This window comes from Podarcis muralis, chromosome 7 (assembly GCF_964188315.1).
Source record: "Podarcis muralis chromosome 7, rPodMur119.hap1.1, whole genome shotgun sequence".
Classification (NCBI taxonomy): Eukaryota; Metazoa; Chordata; class Lepidosauria; order Squamata; family Lacertidae; genus Podarcis; species Podarcis muralis.
Window position 1 is genome coordinate 60,899,418 of NC_135661.1, and position 22,709 is coordinate 60,922,126.

The 22,709-nt window shown below is 45.2% G+C and overlaps 1 protein-coding gene across 4 annotated transcripts in view; it reads left to right on the forward strand.

Annotated features, from left to right (window-relative positions):
* Window positions 1–22,709, forward strand: part of RIMS3 (regulating synaptic membrane exocytosis 3) — a 62,487-nt gene that overhangs the window by 21,534 nt on the left and 18,244 nt on the right. For all 4 annotated transcript variants that reach the window (XM_028738989.2, XM_028738991.2, XM_028738992.2 and 1 more), the window contains exon 2: window positions 10,721–10,985. In XM_028738989.2, coding sequence (XP_028594822.2) covers window positions 10,721–10,985 — 265 coding nt within the window. The remainder of the gene's footprint in view (window positions 1–10,720; window positions 10,986–22,709) is intronic.

Below are 22,709 nucleotides of genomic sequence, written 5' to 3' on the forward strand. Positions count from 1 at the left end.
CCAGTCGTGCCTTGCCCTGTCCTGAAGCACAATTTCACTTAACATTGTGGAGTGTTGTCATTATGATAGCAAAAAGAACTGTTCCAACATGTGCTTGGTGTGGGAGAGTGGGAATTAAGCAGACCAACAGTGCAATCTATTGGATTCCTATCTAGAAGCAAGCCTTGTTGAGTTTTATGGCGCTTACCCCCAGGTAAGCGAATATAGGGTTGCAGTCTAGTGGCCAAACTATACATGACCCTAAACCAGGAGTGGCATTCCAGATGTTGTTGGCCTTTAACCAAACTGTATGGGGCTTGTGGGTTTTCTATTTCTATTCAACATCTGGAGGGTCACAGGTTACCCACCTAGACACATCACTTGCAGTTGGTGCTGCATCCATGTCCCCACTGTTGCCCTGAGGGGAGCTTAGGGCAGCCACCAGCACCTCTTTGATGCCACCCGAACCTGAGGTCATTGCTCTCTAATCATCCTCAGACTCATCTGATAAGCCTTCTGTAATTTCTCCTGCTCCATGGTCCTGCAGGAGCGTGCAACTGCAGAAACAGCTGTGGACTTCGCTTGCCAACTTTAAGCCTTCAGACGACTTTGGTCCTTTGCTGAGACAACATTTTCATTAGCTCAGCCAACAGGGCTTAGCACTCCTTTAACAGAGGTTGGATGGCTATCTGCCATGCATGCTTTAGTTGGGATTCCTGCATTGCAGGGGGTTGGACTAGATGGCTGGTTGGAAAGAGTTGTGCATCTCTAGCAGGTTGCTTAAGAGAAGGTTGAAAAGGATTTAACTTGTTAAGAACTGAGGTTGCAACCTTCAACCAGTCATTTGTTAGATTAGTCAACTAAAAAGCTGACCGCAATGAAGAAAGCAGCAGGTTTTTTTTAAAAAAAGTGGTTAGCTGTCTTAACACCAGAATGGGCAAAACCTGTAGGTGGCAGAGAACTTTTTAAAGTGGATGTTTCCCCTTCTCTTTCACTCATGAAAGATGCCTGTAAGTTGGGTGCTGCTGTGATATGTAGAGACAACACTTAAACACAAATAAAAATGTCCTATTTACTCATAGAGGTATTGTTTTATTCATTTGCTAATAGAATAGAAATAGAAATTCCGTATCAGGTAAGAGTTCTTTTAATTGGCTGATGGACCTATTAAGAACTTGAATAAGGTGTGTTAGGATAGCTTCAGTGCTGGTGTTGTATGGCATCATAATGAATTTTCAAAGAGTCTACCTCAGAAACCTCAGCAGCCTCCTTTGTAATTATAAGGAGAGTTAAGTACCTTTCACTCTATATCTGGGTCTCAGTGTTGCTATAGGTGCATTCAGATGAATCACTAGTGATCCCATTTGGATCAAATTGGGCTCTAAGCACTTCCTTATGCACTCTTCTGGCTGGGGATATGGTTCTCCCATCTTATTCATACTCTGGCTCTGACTCCCCTGTAGCTTCTTTAGCTCCACACAGTCATGTAGGAACACATAAGTTTGGAATCCACTATGGGCCCTTTAAGGACTGCAGGCAGCTTTCCTGGGAGAGGCGGGCAGAGTCACTGGAAAAAGAGATCCCGACAGCTTTTTAAAGCCTTCACATAATTTTGGTCCTTTGCTGATAAAACATCTTTCTATAGCCCAGCTAGCAGAGGGTACATAGAACTATCCATGGTCCTGATTGTTGCTCCCTAGAACCTGCTATGACAAAGGCAGTAGTCAACTGACCAGCCTTGACCTTGCTTTTTATACCTGGACTTGTTTCCACATAGCTGTGATCTTAAGGAGCTGGTGTTGTCCCATGCCAGTGGCCTTATAGGGAGGAACTCTAAGGTGCTCTAAAATGTCATTTATTCAACCCAATTTGTATCAGCATGTATTCTTTGTCAGGGGTGCTAGCCAAACAAAACAGTACACTGCATTTCCATGGAGCAGAACAAAGTGGTAGGACTGGTCTGTAACACTTCAGGCAGCAGATGAAGGAATTCACAGGGCATTCAAAACTCTCCCTGTTTTGAATAGCAAATAGGCACTGTTTTTAGGGAGAGAGCAAAACTAGAGCTTTTCTTCCCAGTGTGCTACTTTGCTACTCACAGAGAATCTTCACATGAAAGAGCATTCTAAAAAACAAGATCTCTTTCCTGCTTTCAGAAGAGTGGGGACCATCTCCTTTTGATGTTTGTGTTGACAAGGGCCAAGCAAAGTGGTAAGAGACAATATTTTTAGGGCCACCAGTATAGGAACATGAGATCTTCGCAATGAATGTAGGAAAAGGTTTTGCACCAACTCACGAACTGAGGAGGGATGATGGAAACTCACAAAATGGATTTGCTGCCAATGTGATAAAGTGAAGTCAAAGTTTTTCAAACTGAGCTGCTCTTAACTGGGGGCAGGGGGCAGGGGACAGGCAAATTTGAGGTGCTCTTCAGGAGGCTGCAGTAGAAAGCACTTGCTAGCAGCTGAAAAGCCACTTGTGAATATGAGTACCAATGCTTAAAATGTGCTGGGATTATTTTAGCCAATTTAACTGTCATTCTTTCTCTGCAGGGAATTCTGGGCACAGTAGTTCTGTGTGTAGGGACAAGGAAACTGTGGTAGAGAATTCTCAGCACCCTCATCAAATTCCAGTTCCCAAGATTCTTTGGGAGAAGCCACTGAAGTAGCATGAAACCAACATTCCCCTCATTGTATGGCTGAATACCTAGGTTTGCTAACATTGAACAGGTAACAGCAGCCAATCACTACAGGAGAAGAGCTTTAGCTCAGTGCTAAAGCAACTGCTTTGCACTGGAGTGATTTCTGACATGGGACAGATAGGACAAATAAGCAAACACTGGCGATTTCTGCTCCTGTTTCAATTTTTGTCCGAATTCTCTGACGACCCTAGTGAAGTGCACCTAAAATGTAATATGTGAAGTGACCCTGAGAACTTCAATTATATACCATTGAAAGCAGGATGTTACAAAAAGTGTGTGCGTACAGTTAAGGATCTCATTATTTTGACTATTACATTACTCTTTAATTTTCACCACTGTGCTAAGTATTGCTTTGCCATTTATGGCTGGCTTGAAGGAAAGGTCCCCTGCCTCGTTCATTTTCAGAGAATAGAAAAGCGACCCGCAAACCCATTTTGTTACTAGGAGCTGGTTAACGCTCTTGAGCAACAGCCAAATCTTTTATTGAAAGGCTGGCAAGAGAGGTCTATTTATCTAAATTTCCTGGGGAACAGCTGATTTGCAGGACTAATTGAGGGCTGGGGTGGCATTGGCAATGATTTAAACTTGCCGCACAATGCCTGTCTAAAACAGAGTCCTGCTCCTTGACAATAGAGATCATTGGCCAACAGCCTACAGCCAGCACTGTCTTTGTTCTGGGCCACAAAGAAAATCTCAATTTCACATCCAAATTCTGAACTGAGAAAAGCCTGATTCTGCAACCTGAATAGATTCTGCAAATCAAATGAAGGGAGTCCCCTGGAGATTGAATACCCTGCCCTTTTAATATTCTGTTCATTCCACCTTGGGGCTTCTTAGATATTGTGGCTGTTCAAGGTTAACTTGCATTGCCAGAGGCTTAAAATAAGCAGAATGTAGAGAGAATTCAGTTTCCTATCCAATATCATTGTCCTTCCCTTTGACTCCCCATCCTGCCCCCACTATATGATTGGAACAAAGTCAAGGGGAACCATCCACAAGGGAGTTCTCTTGCAGAAACTTCATTGAACTGGATGGGGAAAGCACATGGACACCATGCTCTTGAACTTCTGCCATTCATGTGCAGGAGCTTTTCCCAGTGAATGGTGCTTTTATTCAGCACCTCTGTTTCTAAATGCGTGAGTAGCCTGGTGTCTCCTGCACACACTGGGAAAACCAAAAACCAAACGTTCAAAGAACAGTGCAGGGCTGTTTGCAAAAAGGCCTTCAAACAGCTCTGGACTGTGCTTTGAAGTCATGAGAGTTAGGGCTTCAAAGCACAGCATCATCTGATGCAAGATGATTGGCAGGTGGGTGGCTCTGCCTGACAAATTTGACCAGGGGTGGGGAGATAATGATCTGGTCTAGCCTGAAAAGCCTCCCCACCCCTGTGGTATAGAGTAAACTGCTAAGTCATGGCTGAGCCTCCAAATTTGACCCAAAAGGCCATTTTGCCCACCCAATATTCACCTGACATCAGGTGCAGGACAGGTAAAGCTGTGGCTGCAAAGGAACAATGGGAGCCTTAAAGTGAGCTCTCCCAGTTATTCTTTTGCAAGCACAGTTTGGTTCAGAATGTTTAAAATTGGCACAAAATGCAAGCTGTGCTGTTTACAGCAGAGGTTAGATCCACCCGACATCATATGATGCCAGATGATTGACAGGGGATCTGGCCCTCTGGCCAAAAGTGCTTCCCCGCTATGATAAGTAATCTGTAATTCTTTCAGGCAAACAGCAATGTTGGCAAGCACTCTTTCTGGAATCAGATCAGATGAAGGGACAGGGCTCCTATGCAGATAGAAGCAGGCTTAAGGTTCCCAGGTTTAATCCCTGGCATCTCCAGATAGGACAGGGGAAAACATTTCCCTTAAATTCTGGAGACCCGCTCACAGTTAGTGTGGGCAGTACTGAGCTTGTTAGATCAATGGCCTGACTCAATATATAAGGCAGTTTCCAATGTTCCAGTGGCAGAGCAAACCCTTTGCATGCAGAAAGTCTCAGGTTTAATCCCTGGCATCTCCAGGTAGGTCTGGCAGAGACTCCCTTTCTGAAACCCTGGAAAGATGTTGCCATTCAACGTAGCTAATTCTGAACAAGATAGGATCGGATTCAGAGTAAGGTTTCCTGTGTCACCACTAGATTTCTCCTTTAGGTTGATGAGAAACAGTCTATTCTCTATACTCTATACTGAGTACAGGGTGCTCTGTGCTCAGGTCTAGGTTAGTAATCCCTTTGCCCAGTATTGCCACCTGGAGAGGAGACCTGGGACAGAAGCCTCCCTTCTCCAGCCATCCATAATCAGGGCCAGCTCTACCATTCGGCAAAGTGAGGTGGCTACTTCAGGTGGCTGATTTTTAGTATCATGAAAGAGTAGCAGATTGTCAGTTCTATCATGGTCCACTTTTTGCTGCTTGTGGTATTTTGTGCCCCAGATGCCCAAATAATTTGGCAGGCTTTGGGTACAATGCACCTTTACTGGAGGGGGACACCATTTGCAGCTCCACCTCAGGCAGCAAAATGTCTTGGGCCAGCCCTGTAAATAACAGGGATGCTTACCCGGCTTCTTGCCAGTGACTGTCTCAGCACTCTGGTCCTTTCCTTCTTACTGTCTCCGAGGCTGAGTTGAGACTCGTGTGTGGCTGTATCATGCCTATTCTGGGTAAAGGGCCATGGCTCAGTGGCAGAGCATCTGCCTTGCCAGGAAATGACCCTAGGTTCAATCCCCTGTTGTGATAGACCACTATCTGAAAGAGAGAGAGCTCCTGCCAGTCAGTGTAGAAAATATTGGGCTAGAGGAACCAGTGAGCTAGACAGAATTCAATTCATCTGGGATGTTTTCCCACACAAATTCCACTGAAACAAATGGAGGATGCAGAAGGCCACAGTAATGTTATTGTACGACACCCAACTATTTCAGTGAGGTTTGTGCTGTGGAACTTCTTCGTGGATTGCGCCTCACATTCATCAGACTGCAAGTAGGTGGCCTGTGAACTTTCTGACTCCAAGCATCAAAATATTTCAAGTTGGACCAGCAGTAACAAGCTATTTCCCCTCTTCCTTGCCCCTTAGTGCTGTTTAGGATCCAAAATTACGTTTGCCACCAGAAAGGAGGAGAAATTTATTTATTTATACCCTGCCCTTCCTCGGAAAGAGCCTAGGGCAGCTAACAACCTTTATCAATACATCTGGGGTTCCCAAAATGTTGCCTTTACCATCTGCCAAGACTGCATTTCTTTTTAAAAAGAAAAAGAAAAAGCTTTCATTGGTAGGGGTTGTTTGGTTGGGTGCCTGTTGTTGTTTTTTGTCTGTGCATTATTTGTTCAGGGATCCACATTTTGTCTCTTCTTTGGGGTGGGTGTCTGAACATCACTGTTTATTCTTCTTCTGTGGAATGAGTATATTGATGTGCCTATGACAGAGCCTTAGCTTTCCAAATGTGCCCTCAGGACCCAGAAAGATTGAGGACCCCTCCAATAAATCAACATCACCAAAATCACAATGCCAAAATCACAAGGATACCACACAAGTTGCTACAATGTGGAATAAAATGCCAGGAATTTGTTGACTCCCAGTTAGCTCCAACCAGCTAAAAGTGCAGCACAAAACCTTTCCCACACAAAAGCAGTCCAATTCCACCCAGGCACAGCTGGTAACTTGGCAGGCCAGTGAGAAATGTCATCTCTAGAGATCTAGAGAGTTTGCTCATATTTAATCTTTATTTTTTCCCCTCCCCTTCCTCCCCACTTTTTTCTTTCTTACCGCTTTCCTGGAAGTGTTTTCCAAGGCGCAGCCGCCTTCCCCTCTTATTACAAAGTGGCAGGGAATGAATAATTTAGCTTCCTCTAGATGATGGATGCATCCCATCACATGGGAAGGCTGAATTATTCATGGCAGGGAAAAGCAAGAGTGAGCAAGTTAGGCATCTGGGCATTTTAGAGGAGCGTTGGGAGCTGCTTTATAGCGAATCAGGCCGTCGGTTCATCTAGTTCAGTACTGACTACACTGACTGGCAGGGGCTCTCCAGGATTCCAGGCAGGGAATTTTTTTCCATTCCCTGCTTTGAGATTCTGCTGGGGATTGAACCAAAGAGTATCTGCGCACAAAGTGGATGCTCCGCCATCGGGTTGCAGCCTGTCCCACTACGGTCCCTATGGCAAGGCTGAGCCACTTTGGCACAGAATGGGCAAAAGGAGACATTTGCTGGGAATGTGACTAAAACCTAGGCTATCCCAACAGCAGAAGCTGCCAAAGAAATTAAGTGGGGCCACAGGTGGGGAACCTCTTATCTAGGAGCTGAGAGTGGTGGCCATACCTCATACTGGCCTTGCCGCACACCCTCCTTGAAGCGTGATAATGCTTTTTTTACTTGCCTGGAAAGAGTGTGTGTTTGTGTGTGTAGACCTCTGCCTTGTGACATCAGCAAGTTCTAGTTTCTGAGTCTCGAAGGACACATATCAGAAAATGTCTGGGAAATAACTGGAATGGAGTGTTTTGACCATATTATGCCTGTGAAATGTCAGTTCATTTCTGGGCACGGTTTAAAGTGTTGGTTTTGGCTTTTAAAGCTGTTAATGACTTGGGAACAGATTAACTGAAAGAGCCTCCTTTTCTTGTAAGTACTTAGCCAGCTCTTCAGAAACCCTAGTCTGAGGGCCCTCACCAAACAAAATGAGGTAGGCCACCACTAAGGAAAGGGACTTTTCATTCAGTAGAGGCACCCCAGTTCTAGAATAGCCTTCCCATAGCTGTTTGCGCCTTTATGATCAGGAGAGAACCTTCCTATTTTCTCAGTTCTTTAACTTCTGTTTCACAGCCTGGGCCTCTCAGTTTTAAACTGTTTTAATTTTTCAGATCAAGCCATTCTAGTTTTTATTGTTCTGTGCTGCATGCTAATACTGTATTATTTAAAAATGTGTTATTACAACATTATTAATATTGTATTAAAAGCTATAGTTCAGTGACAGGGCATAGTTCAGTCCTAGCTGCAATCTCTGGCCTCTCCAGATATGGTTGGGAGAGACTCCTTTCTGAAATCCTGATTTGCTGCCAGTCAATGTAGATAATACTGAGGTAGATTGGCCCAATGGTCTGGCTTGGTATAAGGCAGCTTATATTCCTATTTTAAGGGTGCAATCCTATAGCTTGTGAAAGGGGAGAGGGATACAACAGCACTTTAACCACTCATTTGACACCCTCTTAGACAAGCACCCCCAAACTTTGCCCTCCAGATGTTTTGGGACTACAATTCCCATTATCCCTGACCACTGGTCCTGTTAGCTAGGGATGATGGGAGTTGTAGTCCCAAAACATCTGGAGGGCCGAGTTTGGGGATGCCTGCTCTTAGAGATGCAGAAGGGGTGGATAGGGAAGAAGAAGAAGAAGAGTTTGGATTTGATATCCCGCCTTTCACTCCCTTTAAGGAGTCTCAAAGCGGCTAACATTCTCCTTTCCCTTCCTCCCCCACAACAAACACTCTGTGAGGTGAGTGGGGCTGAGAGACTTCAATGAAGTGTGACTGGCCCAAGGTCACCCAGCAGCTGCATGTGGAGGAGCGGAGACGCGAACCCGGTTCCCCAGATTAGGAGTCTACCACTCTTAACCACTACACCACACTGTAGCATACTGTGTTCTTCCAGATCTTTCTAGGCTTAGATTTAAAACAACAACATTGAAAACATTTTCCCTCCTGAAAGGGAAGCAATAAGTTTAGACACACTCAGAAGTCTGACCAAATTTCCTTTGTTTGGGGACCTAACAGGGAACTGGAAGAGCTTAGGATAGTTCAGATCTCATCTGCTTTCCCATAAACTCCACTGTCAATTTGGCCACAGCAGCAGAGGAGCCCGTGTCATTGGAGAAGGCAGCCAGGGACAGGAAGGCAGATCATGGGCCTACTGTATTCTATCAGTTTGGCGCTCATACCCCTAATGGATCAAATATTTAATTCACTGATGGTGATTCCCGCAGAGACAACCTAAGGAGGAGATCCTGTATAATCTGTGCATATAGGGAGGAAACTGTATCTCAGTGGCTGGAGAACTCACTTTGCATGCAAAATGTTGAGGGTTCCATTTTTCGGCTAAAGTTTCATGGGTGATAGTCAAAGAAAGGTCTTTCCCTGCTCTAAGACTTGGAAGCAACCTCCCCCAACCTAGACAGTTTGGACTATAACTCCTATCGGCCCCAGCCAACATGGCCATTGATATCCTTCTAGCTGGCTATGCCAGCCCACTTGCAGGCTCTGCCATTAGCTAACAATAAAGAAAAGAAATACGGTGATACCCATAATAACCTTTTATACCCTTAGCTGTCAGTCTTTGTTTAATTATGGTGGTAATGAAATAACATATCAGAAGACAATGCCAAAGGACCTGCTTATGTTGTATGAAAATCACAGTTGAGCTCTGGTAAATAGATCTCCTGGACATTAAGGACAACAAAAACGATTCAAGAGCTTCCCAGAAACTTGTTTTCTGGGTGTTACAATGTTGGCTTCTAAAATAAGACTGAGAGTTACACCATCCAGTAGGACTTTTCAAATGTAGATATAGCCATTGGGTATTCATTGATCAGGTATCAATATGGCTATAGGAAATGTTTGGAGGATTTGACTAGATTTTCAGTAAGGAAATGATACATATTTTATTAAACACACTGTTTCTATGTACTCAAAAGTGTCCCATGGAGTCCAGTGGGTCTTTCTCCTAATTACGCTGTGGCTGAGGCTCCAAAAAGCGCCTTTTGCTATCCTCCTCTTCAGTGCGAGAAATAAGAACATCCTGCATGATTTATGTTGCTGCATTTAAAAAAAAAATTTTTTTGTTCAAGACAATGATGGTCTGAGATGCAAAACATCTCTGTTTTCTAAAGACCCCATCTGTGTGACTGCTTGGTACTGTCATAATTCAGGGACAAATGCCATTGACTGGGCACAGCTAAATCTAATCCATGCCACGCGAGAGAGCTAAAACAGCTCTAATGTTCAAGCTGGCGGTCAGCTCTGGCGGGGTGGGGCAGACAGCAACACTCAGCAAAGCTTTAGGGCCGTGGTAGCTGGTGTCCATCGAGACTGGCAGGGTGGAAAGCACGAAGGCAAATAGTAGATGGAGACAGGACCTATGAGAGGCAGAGCCAATTAATGCTGGTTTTGTTTCCCCCTCTTCTTGGTGGAACGCTCTGTCACAAGAGACTAGGGCCCTTCGGGACCTGACATCTTTCTGCAGGGCCTGCAAGACAAAGCTGTTCTGCCTGGCCATTGGTTTGGACTCAGACTGACCCTTATGTTATTCCCTCCCCTTACTGTTTTGATCTATGGGCTACTTTTAAAATAAGGCTGCATTTTAAATTGCATTTTAACCTGTATTTTAACCCCTCCTTTTATGTTTTTATTGTAATTTTACTGGTGTTAGCCACCCTGAGCCTGGCTCTGGCTGGGGAGGGTGGGGTATAAATATTTTTTTACTTATTATTATTATTATTATTATTATTATTATTATTATTATTATTCCCTGCTGAGTTCTGACAGAGAAAACCTGAGACCAAGGACTTATCCGCACTTCCTCTTATCCCTCTGCTCCCCACCCCACCCTGGGAGAAACCACTCTTTTGTGCTCAATTGGAACAAACAGAAAATTGAGTTTTCTCTGGATTGATGTTTGCTCTTAGTGCTAAGGAGTGGGTTTTCTCAGGGAAAGGAGCAGGGCAAGGAGGAAACTGCTTGGACCCATGCCTAGAAAGTGTGGGTCAAGTGGAAAACGGTTTGGATCCATGCTTTCTGGACACAGGACAAGCGAAAGTGTGGACGAACTCTAAGGAGGAGGAAGCTTACAGCTGGGATGACCATCACTTGGTTTTAGTTTTTTAAGAAAAAGGTGAGTAAGAGGGTGAGGACATGCCCCCCCCCAATAATACTAGAACCTGGGACCTTTGGTCTTATCCCAGCCTTTAAAATACGTAATTATAATGTTCAAAGTGAAAAAAACCATTGAGACATTGACAGTCTCTTTCCTTGGGCACTCATGTCTCCTTTGTCTTCTGTTGCAGCTTCACCCTGCTGGCAAGGAGCCACTGAGATCACCTCAGGTGACCATGCTTAACGGGGAGACAAGTTCCTCCTCAGCCAGGAATGTGGTCCGGAGCTCCAGCATCAGTGGAGAGATGTACAACATTGAGAAGAGTAATGCAGGCAACCCGGATTCAGCTAGCCTCTCATCCAATAAGAAGCGGCGATCCAGCCTGGGGGCCAAGATGGTGGCTATCGTGGGGCTGTCCCAATGGAGCAAGAGTACGATGCAGCTCAACCATCCTGGTAGGGAGGCTGTCAGGGATTTTTGTGTGCTGCAAGATACCAGGGGAGGGAGACTGGAATCAGCCTGAGAGTTAAGCAGCTTCTATGTATGGAGGGCTGACTAGGGAAGCCTTGGAGGACTCCCCTTAAGTGAAAACAGTGCTTTTGATCATGCTCAGGGACATCATTTCCTGCCAGAAAGCAGAAATTTTATTCATTTCAGGAAGCAGAAGGAATTCCAAGTCCCATGCTACGCGATAATAAATGACACTTGTAGATATGCTCAAGGACAGCCTTCCCCTTACCTGATATCCTCAGGTACTAGCCAAGGCTGATAGTAATTGTAGTCCAAAACATCTGGAAGGCAGCAAGTTGAGGAAGGCTGCTCAGCCAAGCCGCTGAGTGACTATAGTTACCGTTTGTTAAAGAGGCCGATATGCATGTCAAATTGACAAGCATCTCTGCCTAGAGAAGGAGTTACTCTTTCCTGATTTTAAAAAAGTAACCACAACAAATGTTCTCGAGAGACAGTTAGGTGCTTGGCAATTCCCTGAGTGGTGACAAATGCCAAGAGATTTGGAGGCTTAAGTTGTTGCTGTTGCAGTATCTAATTTATTTACATATATACCAGCAGCAGGGAGGCAAACCTGCCCCCTCCAAGGTTGCAAGTTCCATCTAACATCCTCCCCCACCAGTGGTAGAGCATCTGCTTTGCATACAGAAGGACCCGAGTTCAATCCCTGTCACCCCACAGGTAGAGCTAGTAAATAGTCCTGTCAGTATAAATAATACAGAGCTAGATAGACCAATGGCCTGACTTGGTATAAGGTCCCTCCCTACATTCATATGATGCTCCTTGCTGCTGCTTCTTCTGCAGAGTCAATTAACTCCCCTCTCTCGCTTACATGCACATTTTGCCCTTTCTTTTGCCTGTGGAATAGTTTCTCCTTGCAGAATTTCATGCCACTGCTCTCCCCAGCAGATAGCTTATGCTTTTTTCTGCTTCGGCTCGGCTGCGGGCATCAGGGTCAGCTGCTGCTATCTGGCACCATGCTTGCTAAGCCGCTGCCTTGTCCTCAGGAGTTAGGAAGGGTTAGCACATAATGGACAGCTCACGCTGGCTCAGCCACCTGCCCCTTTTCGTCCCATCTCTCGCCAGAACAGTGATCAAATTATAATCATTTAATAAGGGGAAATCCCATTCCCGTCTGTCCTCTTTCTCTTCTGCCCTCTCTCTTTTTCTTGTAACCTCTAACATCGGATGGAAGAAATCCCCTCCAGTCATTGTACATAAATCACACAAAAGGGTTCACAGTAGGATACCGAACAAGCCAAGTGGCTGAGCGACATCCCTAAGGTTTCGCAGCATGCCTCCCCAAAGGACTTTGGAGAAAGGCCCTGCCACACGCTCACAGCCAAAGAAAGTTTCACTCTCTTTTGCATGCAATCAGTGTGTTTATTCCTCTGTTTGAGGGACAGGGAGTCTCTTTCATTGTAAGGGCCACACTTGCTTCTGGAAACCAGTGGTGGATGGGGCCAGAGGCATAAAGGAGAACAGCAATTCATTTAAGCTAGCAAGAGGCTAACTTCTACACACACTCCAGCACTCATCTCTGTCTTCCATCCTAGGACTGAATATTTGCATGGAGGGACTGTGGGTTCCATTCAGCTCTAGCCAAAACAAATTACTGGGCTCAGAATTCATTATTTCTGACGTCTGTCTGTCTTCTGCACCAGGCTCTGGTCTTTGGATCTCAGGGTTCTAGTGAAAAACAAGCCTGAAGTCTTTCCTCTCATTTCATATAACAGTATCTATCAGCAGTTAAACACTTTAGAGCAGCCTTCCTCTACCTGGTGCTCTCTGGATGTTTTGTACAACAGCTCCCATCAGCTCCAGCTACTATGGCCTTTTTCACTCTGGCAAGAATCCTGGAAGTTGGGAGCTGCTCCTCTTCTTACCATTTGAGTTGAGGACCACCTGAATGGCTTAATTAAAAGGGCGAAGGGGTGCCTCCTCCATCACCTGTACAGAGGAATAAAGGAGAAGGGGCTAGGAGTTTGGTGCCCTTGTCAGTTAATCAAAATCATGTGGTGGGGATGGGCCTGCTTTCCATGTCAAAGGCTGCCAGTTCAGTCCCAGGAAACCTGAAGAGCCATTGTTAATCAGTGTAATGCTAGCCTGGAAGGAACAATGATCTGAGTTAGTATATGGCAGCTTCCTATGTTCTCATGAGTGGCAAAGGTAACAAGTGATATACCTGTGCAAATTTAAACAGATACTAGAACTTGTTTTGGTTGGACCAAAGACTGAGGAGATATAACAAAGGCATCACAGAATGGGTGGGTTTTGAGGGGGATTTGAAGGAAGTGCCTGTGTGGTATAGTGGGAAAACTTGGATTGGAAAGCCTTGTGTTCAAATTCCTGCTGTTCAAATTGAAGCTCACTGAATGATCTTGGACTCTGTATCTCAGCCTATTCTACCTTAAAGAGTTGTTGCTGCAAGAATAAAAAGGGGGCACTGAACTCCTTAGAGAAGGGGTGTTGTAAAAACACATGCAACATAATTGAGCAGGAGATCAAAGCAGAGAGGAATATGTCTCCGTAGAGATGCATATTTTGCAAATAAACAAAAAGACTTTCATGCATTCAGCAATTGAATCATAGAATCATAGCATCATAGAATCATAGAGTTGGAATAGACCACAAGGGCCATCGAGTCCAACCCCCCTGCCAAGCAGGAAACACCATCAGAGCACTCCTGACATATGGTTGTCAAGCCTCTGCTTAAAGACCTCCAAAGAAGGAGACTCCACCACACTCCTTGGCAGCAAATTCCACTGTCGAACAGCTCTTACTATCAGGAAGTTCTTCCTAATGTTTAGGTGGAATCTTCTTTCTTGTAGTTTGGATCCATTGCTCCGTGTCCGCTTCTCTGGAGCAGCAGAAAACAACCTTTCTCCCTCCTCTATATGACATCCTTTTATATATTTGAACATGGCTATCATATCACCCCTTAACCTCCTCTTCTCCAGGCTAAACATGCCCAGCTCCCTTAGCCGTTCTTCATAAGGCATCGTTTCCAGGCCTTTGACCATTTTGGTTGCCCTCCTCTGGACACGTTCCAGTTTGTCAGTGTCCTTCTTGAACTGTGGTGCCCAGAACTGGACACAGTACTCCAGGTGAGTCTGACCAGAGCAGAATACAGTGGCACTATTACTTCCCTTGATCTAGATGCTATACTCCTATTGATGCAGCCCAGAATTGCATTGGCTTTTTTAGCTGCCGCGTCACACTGTTGGCTCATGTCAAGTTTGTGGTCAACCAAGACTCCTAGATCCTTTTTTTTAAAATAATTTTTTTATTGATTTTCCAACACAAATTAAAAACAAAACAAAACACAATACATAGACAAACAAACATATAAACATGTATAATTTCAAAACCTCTTTTTCATAAACCTAACTTACCAGACTTCCCCATGCCCCCCCTTTTCTGCATCCCTGTTTTAAAATTTCTTCAGCAACCCCTCACTTCAATTAACTAATTACTCATTTTCTTTTTTGCCTTCTTCTCTTACTTAATCGATTACAGCTGTAATTCTATATTTTCCTTTCCCTTGACATTTTAGCACTCATTAATTTTACAACAGTTCTTAAGATATACTTTAAATTTCTTCCAATCTTCTTCCACCGTCTCTCTTCCTTGGTCACGGATTCTGCCAGTCATCTCCGCCAGTCCCATATAGTCAATCACCTTCGTCTGCCATTCTTCCAGCGTGGGTAGTTCTTGTGTCTTCCAATACTTTGCTAAAAGAATCCTTGCTGCTGTGGTAGCATACATAAAAAATGTCCTATCCTTCCTTGACACCAATTGGCCGACCATGCCCAGGAGAAAAGCCTCTGGTTTCTTATGAAAGGTACATTTAAGGACCTTCTTAATTTCATTATAGATCATTTCCCAGAAGGCCTTAATCCTCGGGCAAGTCCACCAAAGGTGATAGAAGGTACCTTCAGTCTCATTACATTTCCAGCATTTATTATTGGGCAAATGACTCCTAGATCCTTTTCACATGTACTGCTCTCAAGCCAGGTGTCACCCATCTTGTATTTGTGCCTCTCATTTTTTTTGCCCAAGTGCAATACTTTACATTTCTCCCTGTTAAAGTTCATCTTGTTTGTTTTGGCCCAGTTCTCATTTTTGTTTTGCAATTGCATTTTGAAACTTTAGGCTTTGAATACCTACAAGGCATGGGACAATGGGCAGCATCTTCTGTGACCTGCCCTTCTGCATTTGGCATCATGAATTTTCAAAAGAGGCCATCAAGTGGAACTGCTGAAGGGGTGTGGAAAATGCTCTTTCAGAAGAAAAGGGGCTTGTCAACTATTACAGCGTCAGGAAATTTTTATTTGCCTAAAATAGATATTTGGGGGAAAGCCTGAAAAATAATAATATGAAGAGCCCATTATAATCTTGGCAGTTTTTCAACGTCGTCCCTTTGCATTATTATAGTTCTGGTATTTGCTGGTATTTCATGGTTCAGCTGTGATTTGAAAAGAAGGAGTTTATTTGGAGCTTTTTAAGACTTGCACATCTGAGATGTATCCAAAGGGTTGTAATTATCCGCAGAAAGGCTAAGAAAAGAAAGAGCAAAAATAAATAAGTTAAAATGGTGAAGAACATAGCTCAGTAATGTGGAACCCCAAAGCAACATTCTCAAATTCTACTGAACATGAAAAAATACTGCCAGTTTAGCTGGAGAAAAGGTGATGCATAGGAATTTTAGATATGAACAAAAAATTCCAGTGCTCATTGCCCACATGGAACAAGGTGCAGAGACACCAACCCAGGTTCACCTTTGGTGGAGTGAATCAAACTGATGCCATCCAGTTGTTTTAGCCATGCTGGCTGAGGCTGATGGGAGATGGGGTCCAGGACAGCTGGAGGGGACCAAGCTGGGAAAAGGCCTCTTTTCCACAAATGATTATTGTACAGCAGGGGAAATTATTTATCAAACCATTTATATCAGGCATGGGACACCTATGGCCCTCCAGATGTTTTTTGCCTAGAACTTCCATAATTCCTGACCATTGGTTATGGTGGTTGGGACTGATGGGAGTTGGAGTCCACATGTTGCCCATGTCTGGTTTATATATTGTCTTTTAGCCTCAAAAGAACTTCCCAGACCAGTTTACAGCTTTAAAATCACAGTGAAATTAAACCAGAGCACATTAAACATGCCAATAAAAAGCAAATCTAAAAAAACAAAAACAAGTATGTGTTAAAATAAGTCAGAAGCTTGGTGGAAAAAAGTTCATCTTTCCACCTAAAAATCATTTTTTAAAGTGCCATTCTAATGTCCCTTGCATGTGTGTGGGGAAGGGGTGGCAGTTCTACAGAGAATGTGGAACCACTAAAACTTGCTTCATGAGCAACCAAGTATCTCTTGGTGGTAAAACACAGAACACAGCCTCCAAAGGTTTATGCAGAATGAGGTGGTCCTTCAAACACCTGGTCCCTAGGTAAAGGGACCCCTGACCATTAGGTCCAGTCATGACTGACTCTGGGGTTGCGGTGCTCATCTCGCTTTGTTGGCCAAGGGAGCTGGCGTACAGCTTCCGGGTCATGTGGCCAGCATGACTAAGCCGCTTCTAGCAAACCAGAGCAGCGCACGGAAACGCCGTTTACCTTCTCGCCGGAGCGATACCTATTTATCTACTTGCACTTTGATGTGCTTTCGAACTGCTAGGTTGGCAGGAGAGGGACCGAGCAACGGGAGCTCACCCTGTCGCGGGGATTCGAACCGCTGACCTTCTGATCGGCAAGTCCTAGGCTCTGTGGTTTAACCCACAGTGCCACCCGCATCCCTAGACATTCCATTTTTCAAAGGAAAAAAACAACACCTTCCTACTTTGGTTTTTGAGAAGCATGATCTCACAATAGGTGGGGATCTCTTTCCAGATTTTGGAATGCAATACTCATCAAGGGTTGAGCACTATCACCTTCTAGCTCTTGGAAGCGGGGACAGAGAAACAATTTGAATGTGGCAGAGATGATCACAGTGATAGAGAGATTGGGGGAGATGGGAGATGAGAGAGAGAGATAGCACTGAGAGTTTTTGTCTAGAGTTGGCTGATGATGAAGCAGCTGTGGGTGTTGTGGCCTTCCCTGGGAATCTGGCAGATTTTCTGCCTTCTGGAGAGTATCTGTTTCCAATAAGCTCAGCTTGAATATTTGTAATTAAAACATATGTTATAAAAATGTCAATAGATCACTGTCCTAATCCATAGGCAAGTGAACTGTGCAGCAATGCCCCTGAACTTCTTGCTGTTCAGGGAAATAAGTGGCAATATATAAAGATGCCCAAACATCTCTTCTTACAGAATGAGTACAGAATTCTGGCCCATTAGGTGTTCTCCTGAATCAATGGCTTTGCCAATATCCTAGCAGCCACCTAGAAAAGGTCAGAAGCTTAGAGCTGAGCTGATGTCCCTTGATGCTCAGTATTGTATTATTACATCTTATGTCCCCTGCTCTAGATGAGCTGCACAGCCTCTGGGGCAAAGAAGTGAGACATAATTCAGCTTCTGTTGTGCTTGCAACCCTCCCATACTCTGAAACTGTTGAATTAGCATGGGCCGAGGGTGCTGGCTGTTTGTATGGCATAGGTGCCCACCTACAGGGAACTGGACCAGACAGGAAAGCAGCAGTTTTGAATTTCTACCCTCTTGAGTGTTGAGCAGAAAACTAGAAGCATCTGTGCCTTCCTTTCCCCCTCCCCTGTCAATCTTATCCAATGGGGAGAGGGGTTACAAATCAGTAACACTTTGCTTTGCTGTCCATGGTGCTGAACTTTTATGAGTAGGGAATGCATGTCTTCTGAGATATAGAGTTGTAATCAACCAAGTTCTATTCTGAGTAGACCCACTGAAATTACTGTAATGGGTCTAAGTTAGGCATCTTCAGTTCAGTGAGTCTACTGTGAGTAAGCCTAGCAACAAATACAAACTATAGTGCAAGTGTGGGGAACCTTTGACTCTCCAGATGTTACTGAACTACAGCTCCCACTAGCCCCAGAAAGCATGGTCAATGGTCAGGGATGTTGGGACTTGTCATTCAGGAGCATCCAGAGGGCCAAAGGTTCCCCACACCTGCTACAATGTTCTGGATTTAGCCCAGAATCTCGAACTGCTCCTGCTCTGTTCACATACAAGTCATTTGCAGAAAAGTTCAGTTCTGACTCTATTTATTCTCCCACCCTGCAAATCTTGAATCCAGGCAAACTGCGGCATGAAGGAAGGGGAAAAAAAGAAGCACAGAGGTTCAGCTGTAAATTAGTGTCAATGCAAATGGGGTTAATTAATCCTTGCCATGGATTTGCCCACACTGTGTTCTGATCATGAAGCAAAATAGAATGGGGGTGGCAGGACTTTTATCCTCCATGACTCATTAGGAAATAGCTCTCTTATGCCAAGTCAGACCATTGATCCACCTAGCCTGGTACGGTCTACCCTCTGGACTTTGGGCTATAACTCCTATCATCCCTAGCCATTGCTCATGCTAGTTGGGGCTGATAGGAGCTGTGGTCCAAGACACCTAGAGGGCACCAGATTTGGGCAGGTTGCTTCATTCTAACTGGCAACTCAATCTAGCTGCAGTTCCCTCTCAGGACCAGCAGCACTGGTGGACCAGGTGCTCCTAGTTTGAGCCTTACAGTGTTTGCCCCCTCCCCCGTGGCTTAATCACTTGCTTGAGCAGGATCTTAACTTAGGTTTGAGGGAGCCTGAGAGCATCATACTAGGAAGGCGATCCTGCCCAGGCACCGATTGTGTCATTTGGTTTCCTCAGAACACTCACTGGAGATTTCTTGGCATTTGGGGTGTTTAAGCCTCACTCCTGCATGTCTTGGTCTGGATTTTGTGGGTGTATCTGTGGGGTTGATTTCTCGATCGACAGTAGGAATGGGGTACCTGTATACTCTTGGGCTCTAACTCCTACCATCCCCATCTAGCATGGCCAATAGTTGGGAATGATGGGAGTTGTAGTTCAGCAACATTTGCAGGTTTGCAGATACCCCATGCCTGATCTATGGAGACTTGGCATGCCAACATTCCTGGGGATGGTTCGGCTCCCCACAGCTGGTATTCCTTCCGCTGGTGAGCAACTCCTGGAGGGAGGGAGGTGAATTCATGAGCAGCTGGTAGTCAGGCCATGCTCTGTGGGGATGAATCACAGTCAACAGGACCAGAGGAACTGCCATGTCAGATCAGGCCACTGGCCCGTCTCATTTCCCTTCCCATGACAGGCTTACGCTTCAGAAGAAACAAAGCAGCCGGGCTCCACGTTCTGCGCCTTCCTCCCACAATGCTGTTTGCCGTGGTACTGGATGTGTGTGGGTGGTGGACTCCAGCAGATTCTCTCCTGACCTTTAAATCAGTTGACTTATGTCCTGCAATGGTCTAGTTTAAATTCTCCCAGAAATGCCTCCTGAGTGACTGTAAACCAAATTGTCTGGTAACCGTGAATGAGAGAGATGTATAAAGATGGGAATGAGGGGGCTCTCCAGTCTGGCGCAAAGGTTCACAGATGCTTGTTGTTAACACAATAAGTTATTCTGTTGTACAAAAGGAATCCTTTTCTCTAGGTTTCTAAATAGTTAAGTATTTGATGGAGAACAAGAGGCTTTTCATAATAGGCATTTTGTACTGCTCCTTGACTAAAGAGCCACATTAGAAAGTATCCTAGAATTAAAGAATCATAGAATTGCAAAGTTGGAAGGAATCCTGAGGGTCATCTAGCCCAACTCTCTGTTGTGCAGAAATCTCGACTAAAGCATCCAAGACAGATGGCCATCCAACCTTTGCCTAAAACCTCCAAGGAAGGAGAGTTCACCACCATCTTAGGGAATCCGTTCCACTGTCAAACAGTTCTTACCACCAGAAAGTTCTTCCTGATGTTTAACCATACCCAACTCCCTCTACCATTCCTCACAGTGGCGTAGCATGGGTTGTCAGCACCCGGGGCAAGGCAAGTAATTTGCGCCCCCTAACCCTGGCACGCCTGGCACACACACCCCTCCACAGTGGGCGGCGACCCGGCGGCTCGGATCGGATTCGCACAGCCAGCTCTGCAGTGAGAGAGAGTGAGTGAGCCAGGTAGGGGCAGAGAGCTGCGAGTGCGAGCGCCCTCCTCAGATGTTGCGCCCGGTGCGGCCGGCCCCCCCTGCACCCCCCACGCTACGCCACTGATTCCTCATAAGGTTTAGTTTCCAGATCCTTGATCATCTTAGTCACCCTTCTCTCCACACATTCCAGACTGTCAACATCCTTCTTAAATCGTGGCAGCCAGAACTGGACACAGGACTCCAGGTGTGGTCCGACCAAGGCAGAATAGAGTGGTATTATCTGAACATGATACTTCACTTGATGCAGCCAAGAATAGCAATAGCTTTTTTTGCTGCTGCATCACACATTTTAGCTAGGGGAACTAAGGTCAGCTTTGATTAGCAGAGGCTAACACTTTCCTTCCCCAACCTGGAACCCTCCAGATGTTTTGGGCTACAATTTCCTTCCACCTAAGCCAGCACAGTCAGTGGTCATGGATTATTGGAGTAATTGTCCAAACATCTGTAGGTCGGGGGTGGCTGGTTGCCATATAAGAACAGATCTGTGTAAAATTTGCATATGCAAATTATTTATATATTTGAAAATTTAGGACCAGTATAATTTAAATGAAAATCCAGTGCACTGCCCCATAGTGGGGAAGGCTGTGACCTGGGGCCATGGTGTGCTTACTGGCAATGCACTAACAGTTGATGCCCAGTTTCAAGGTTCCTTTTCTCCTGTCTCAGGTTCTTTATCTTGAAACAGGACACTTTCAAATAGAGGACTGTCCTCTTTAGTGCAAGACATATGGTCACCCTAAGCCCAGCTCTGGTTCCACTTTGTCCTTTCTTCCAGGCCGGCTCCTCCCATAAGGGCCTGGCGGTATGATTTATGCCAGACTCTCCCTGGGGAACAGCCTGCTGAAGGATGCTGGCACAGACAGATTAGTATTAGCAAGCAAAAGAGAGAGCATAAGCCTGCTCTGGGAGGAAGGAAGGTACTGGGGAGGGGGTTGACAAGGAGAGGAAGGGTTGTCATGGCAACTCTGTGAATGATTGTGTGAAGTGCTGATTAGGACAGAAATTAGGGGGCCAAAAGGAGCCTGGATAGTCTTGCTCAGTGGTGCACACAACTTCTTTTGCTTCTGTTCTGAAAATTATCCTTATCTACACCAGCCTCCTTCATTCCCTCTCTAGGGGCGCCCCATTTTAAAGCAGGCTGTGCTCCTGCATCTGTAAGAGAAATTTAGCAGCTTTGCTTTGCTGTCCAACTGCCTACACCTCAGTCTGTGGCAGCATGGTCATGAGTCAACACCAGCTGGCTTCTGAATCACATCTGCCTTGGTGTGAGGCAGTCATGTGGATGGCCCCTACATCAGACAACACAGCACCCAAGCCTTAGAGCCTAAGGTTACCCAGATGCAAACTGGAAAGCCCTGTTTGCCTTTTATTTGTTGGTCCGCTTGTTTTAGTAATTACATTTGCATCCCGCCCTTCCTTCTATGGGAGCCCAGGGTGGCAAACACGAAAGTGGTAAAATAAAAACAATTTTAAAAATGTAAAAAATACCCTCATAGCTAACAATTTTGATGTTGGCAGAAATAGTCTTTCAGCTAAAAGATGCAGAAACATATTAAAATTCCAACTGAAAGCCAATAATGAGGGGAAGAGACTCCTTACCAAAGAGCATTCTACAAAGGAGCTGCTACCAAGAAGGCCCTGTAATGGGTCAGTGCCAACTGGGCAGCACCTGGTGGCAGCACCTACAGCAGGGCCTCCTGTGTTGCTTGTAGGGCCTGAGATGGTTGGTACTGAGGGGAGGCACTCTTTTAGGTCCTTAGGTCTCAAGTCATTTAGGGCTTTGCATGTCAGGCCTGAAACCTTGAATTGGGCCCTTATAAAGCAGGAGCTGTGTGCTCTTCCACTCCTGCCTCTTCTCCACACCACCCTTCCCTCTGCTTTCCATGCCTTCCTGCAGCAGGTCAAAGGCTGCTGCAGATGGAAGAAGAGAAGGACAAAATTGCTAAGGGAAGAGATGGGCATAAGACTCCAAACAGGTTCTTTTGTCTCTAGGATTGCCACCTGACCAGGGAAAAACCAGCCTGCTCTGTTCCTCTGCTTTTAACTGATGCTTGATAAACAGTTCAAACCGCTGCCAAAGGTACAATTTTGGTAGCTAGTTCAGAAGTTGGAAAACTAGTGCCTTGCATTGTTGGAAATTGACATTAAGTTGAATTTAGCATCTAGGCCAGGGAGAACAAACCTTTATCAGTCCAAGGTTCCCTCATTTGCAACCTCCAAGGGGCCATGTGCAGGTGGTGGGCAGGGCCTGAGGAAGAAATGGTCAAAGAAACAGTGAGGAGTGTACAAAGAGTTATATTCCAGCTAAGCAAAAGTCACCAAGGTCTACAAACACTAGGGCTGCCAGCCCTATACTGAAGGGCAAAAAGAGGACAGCTCAAGTTGCTGCCAGCCCAAGCTGGGAAAAGAGGTGTGGGGGCTACCACACCACTTGCCTCTTTCCCTGACTTGGGCTGGCAGTGGCTGCAGCATGCAGAGCAGCCTGAGCACAAGCCGCACAAGCCCATTCCCACTTCCAACACCCAGACATTTCATTTTAAATGTAAACATCTGCCTGGATAGG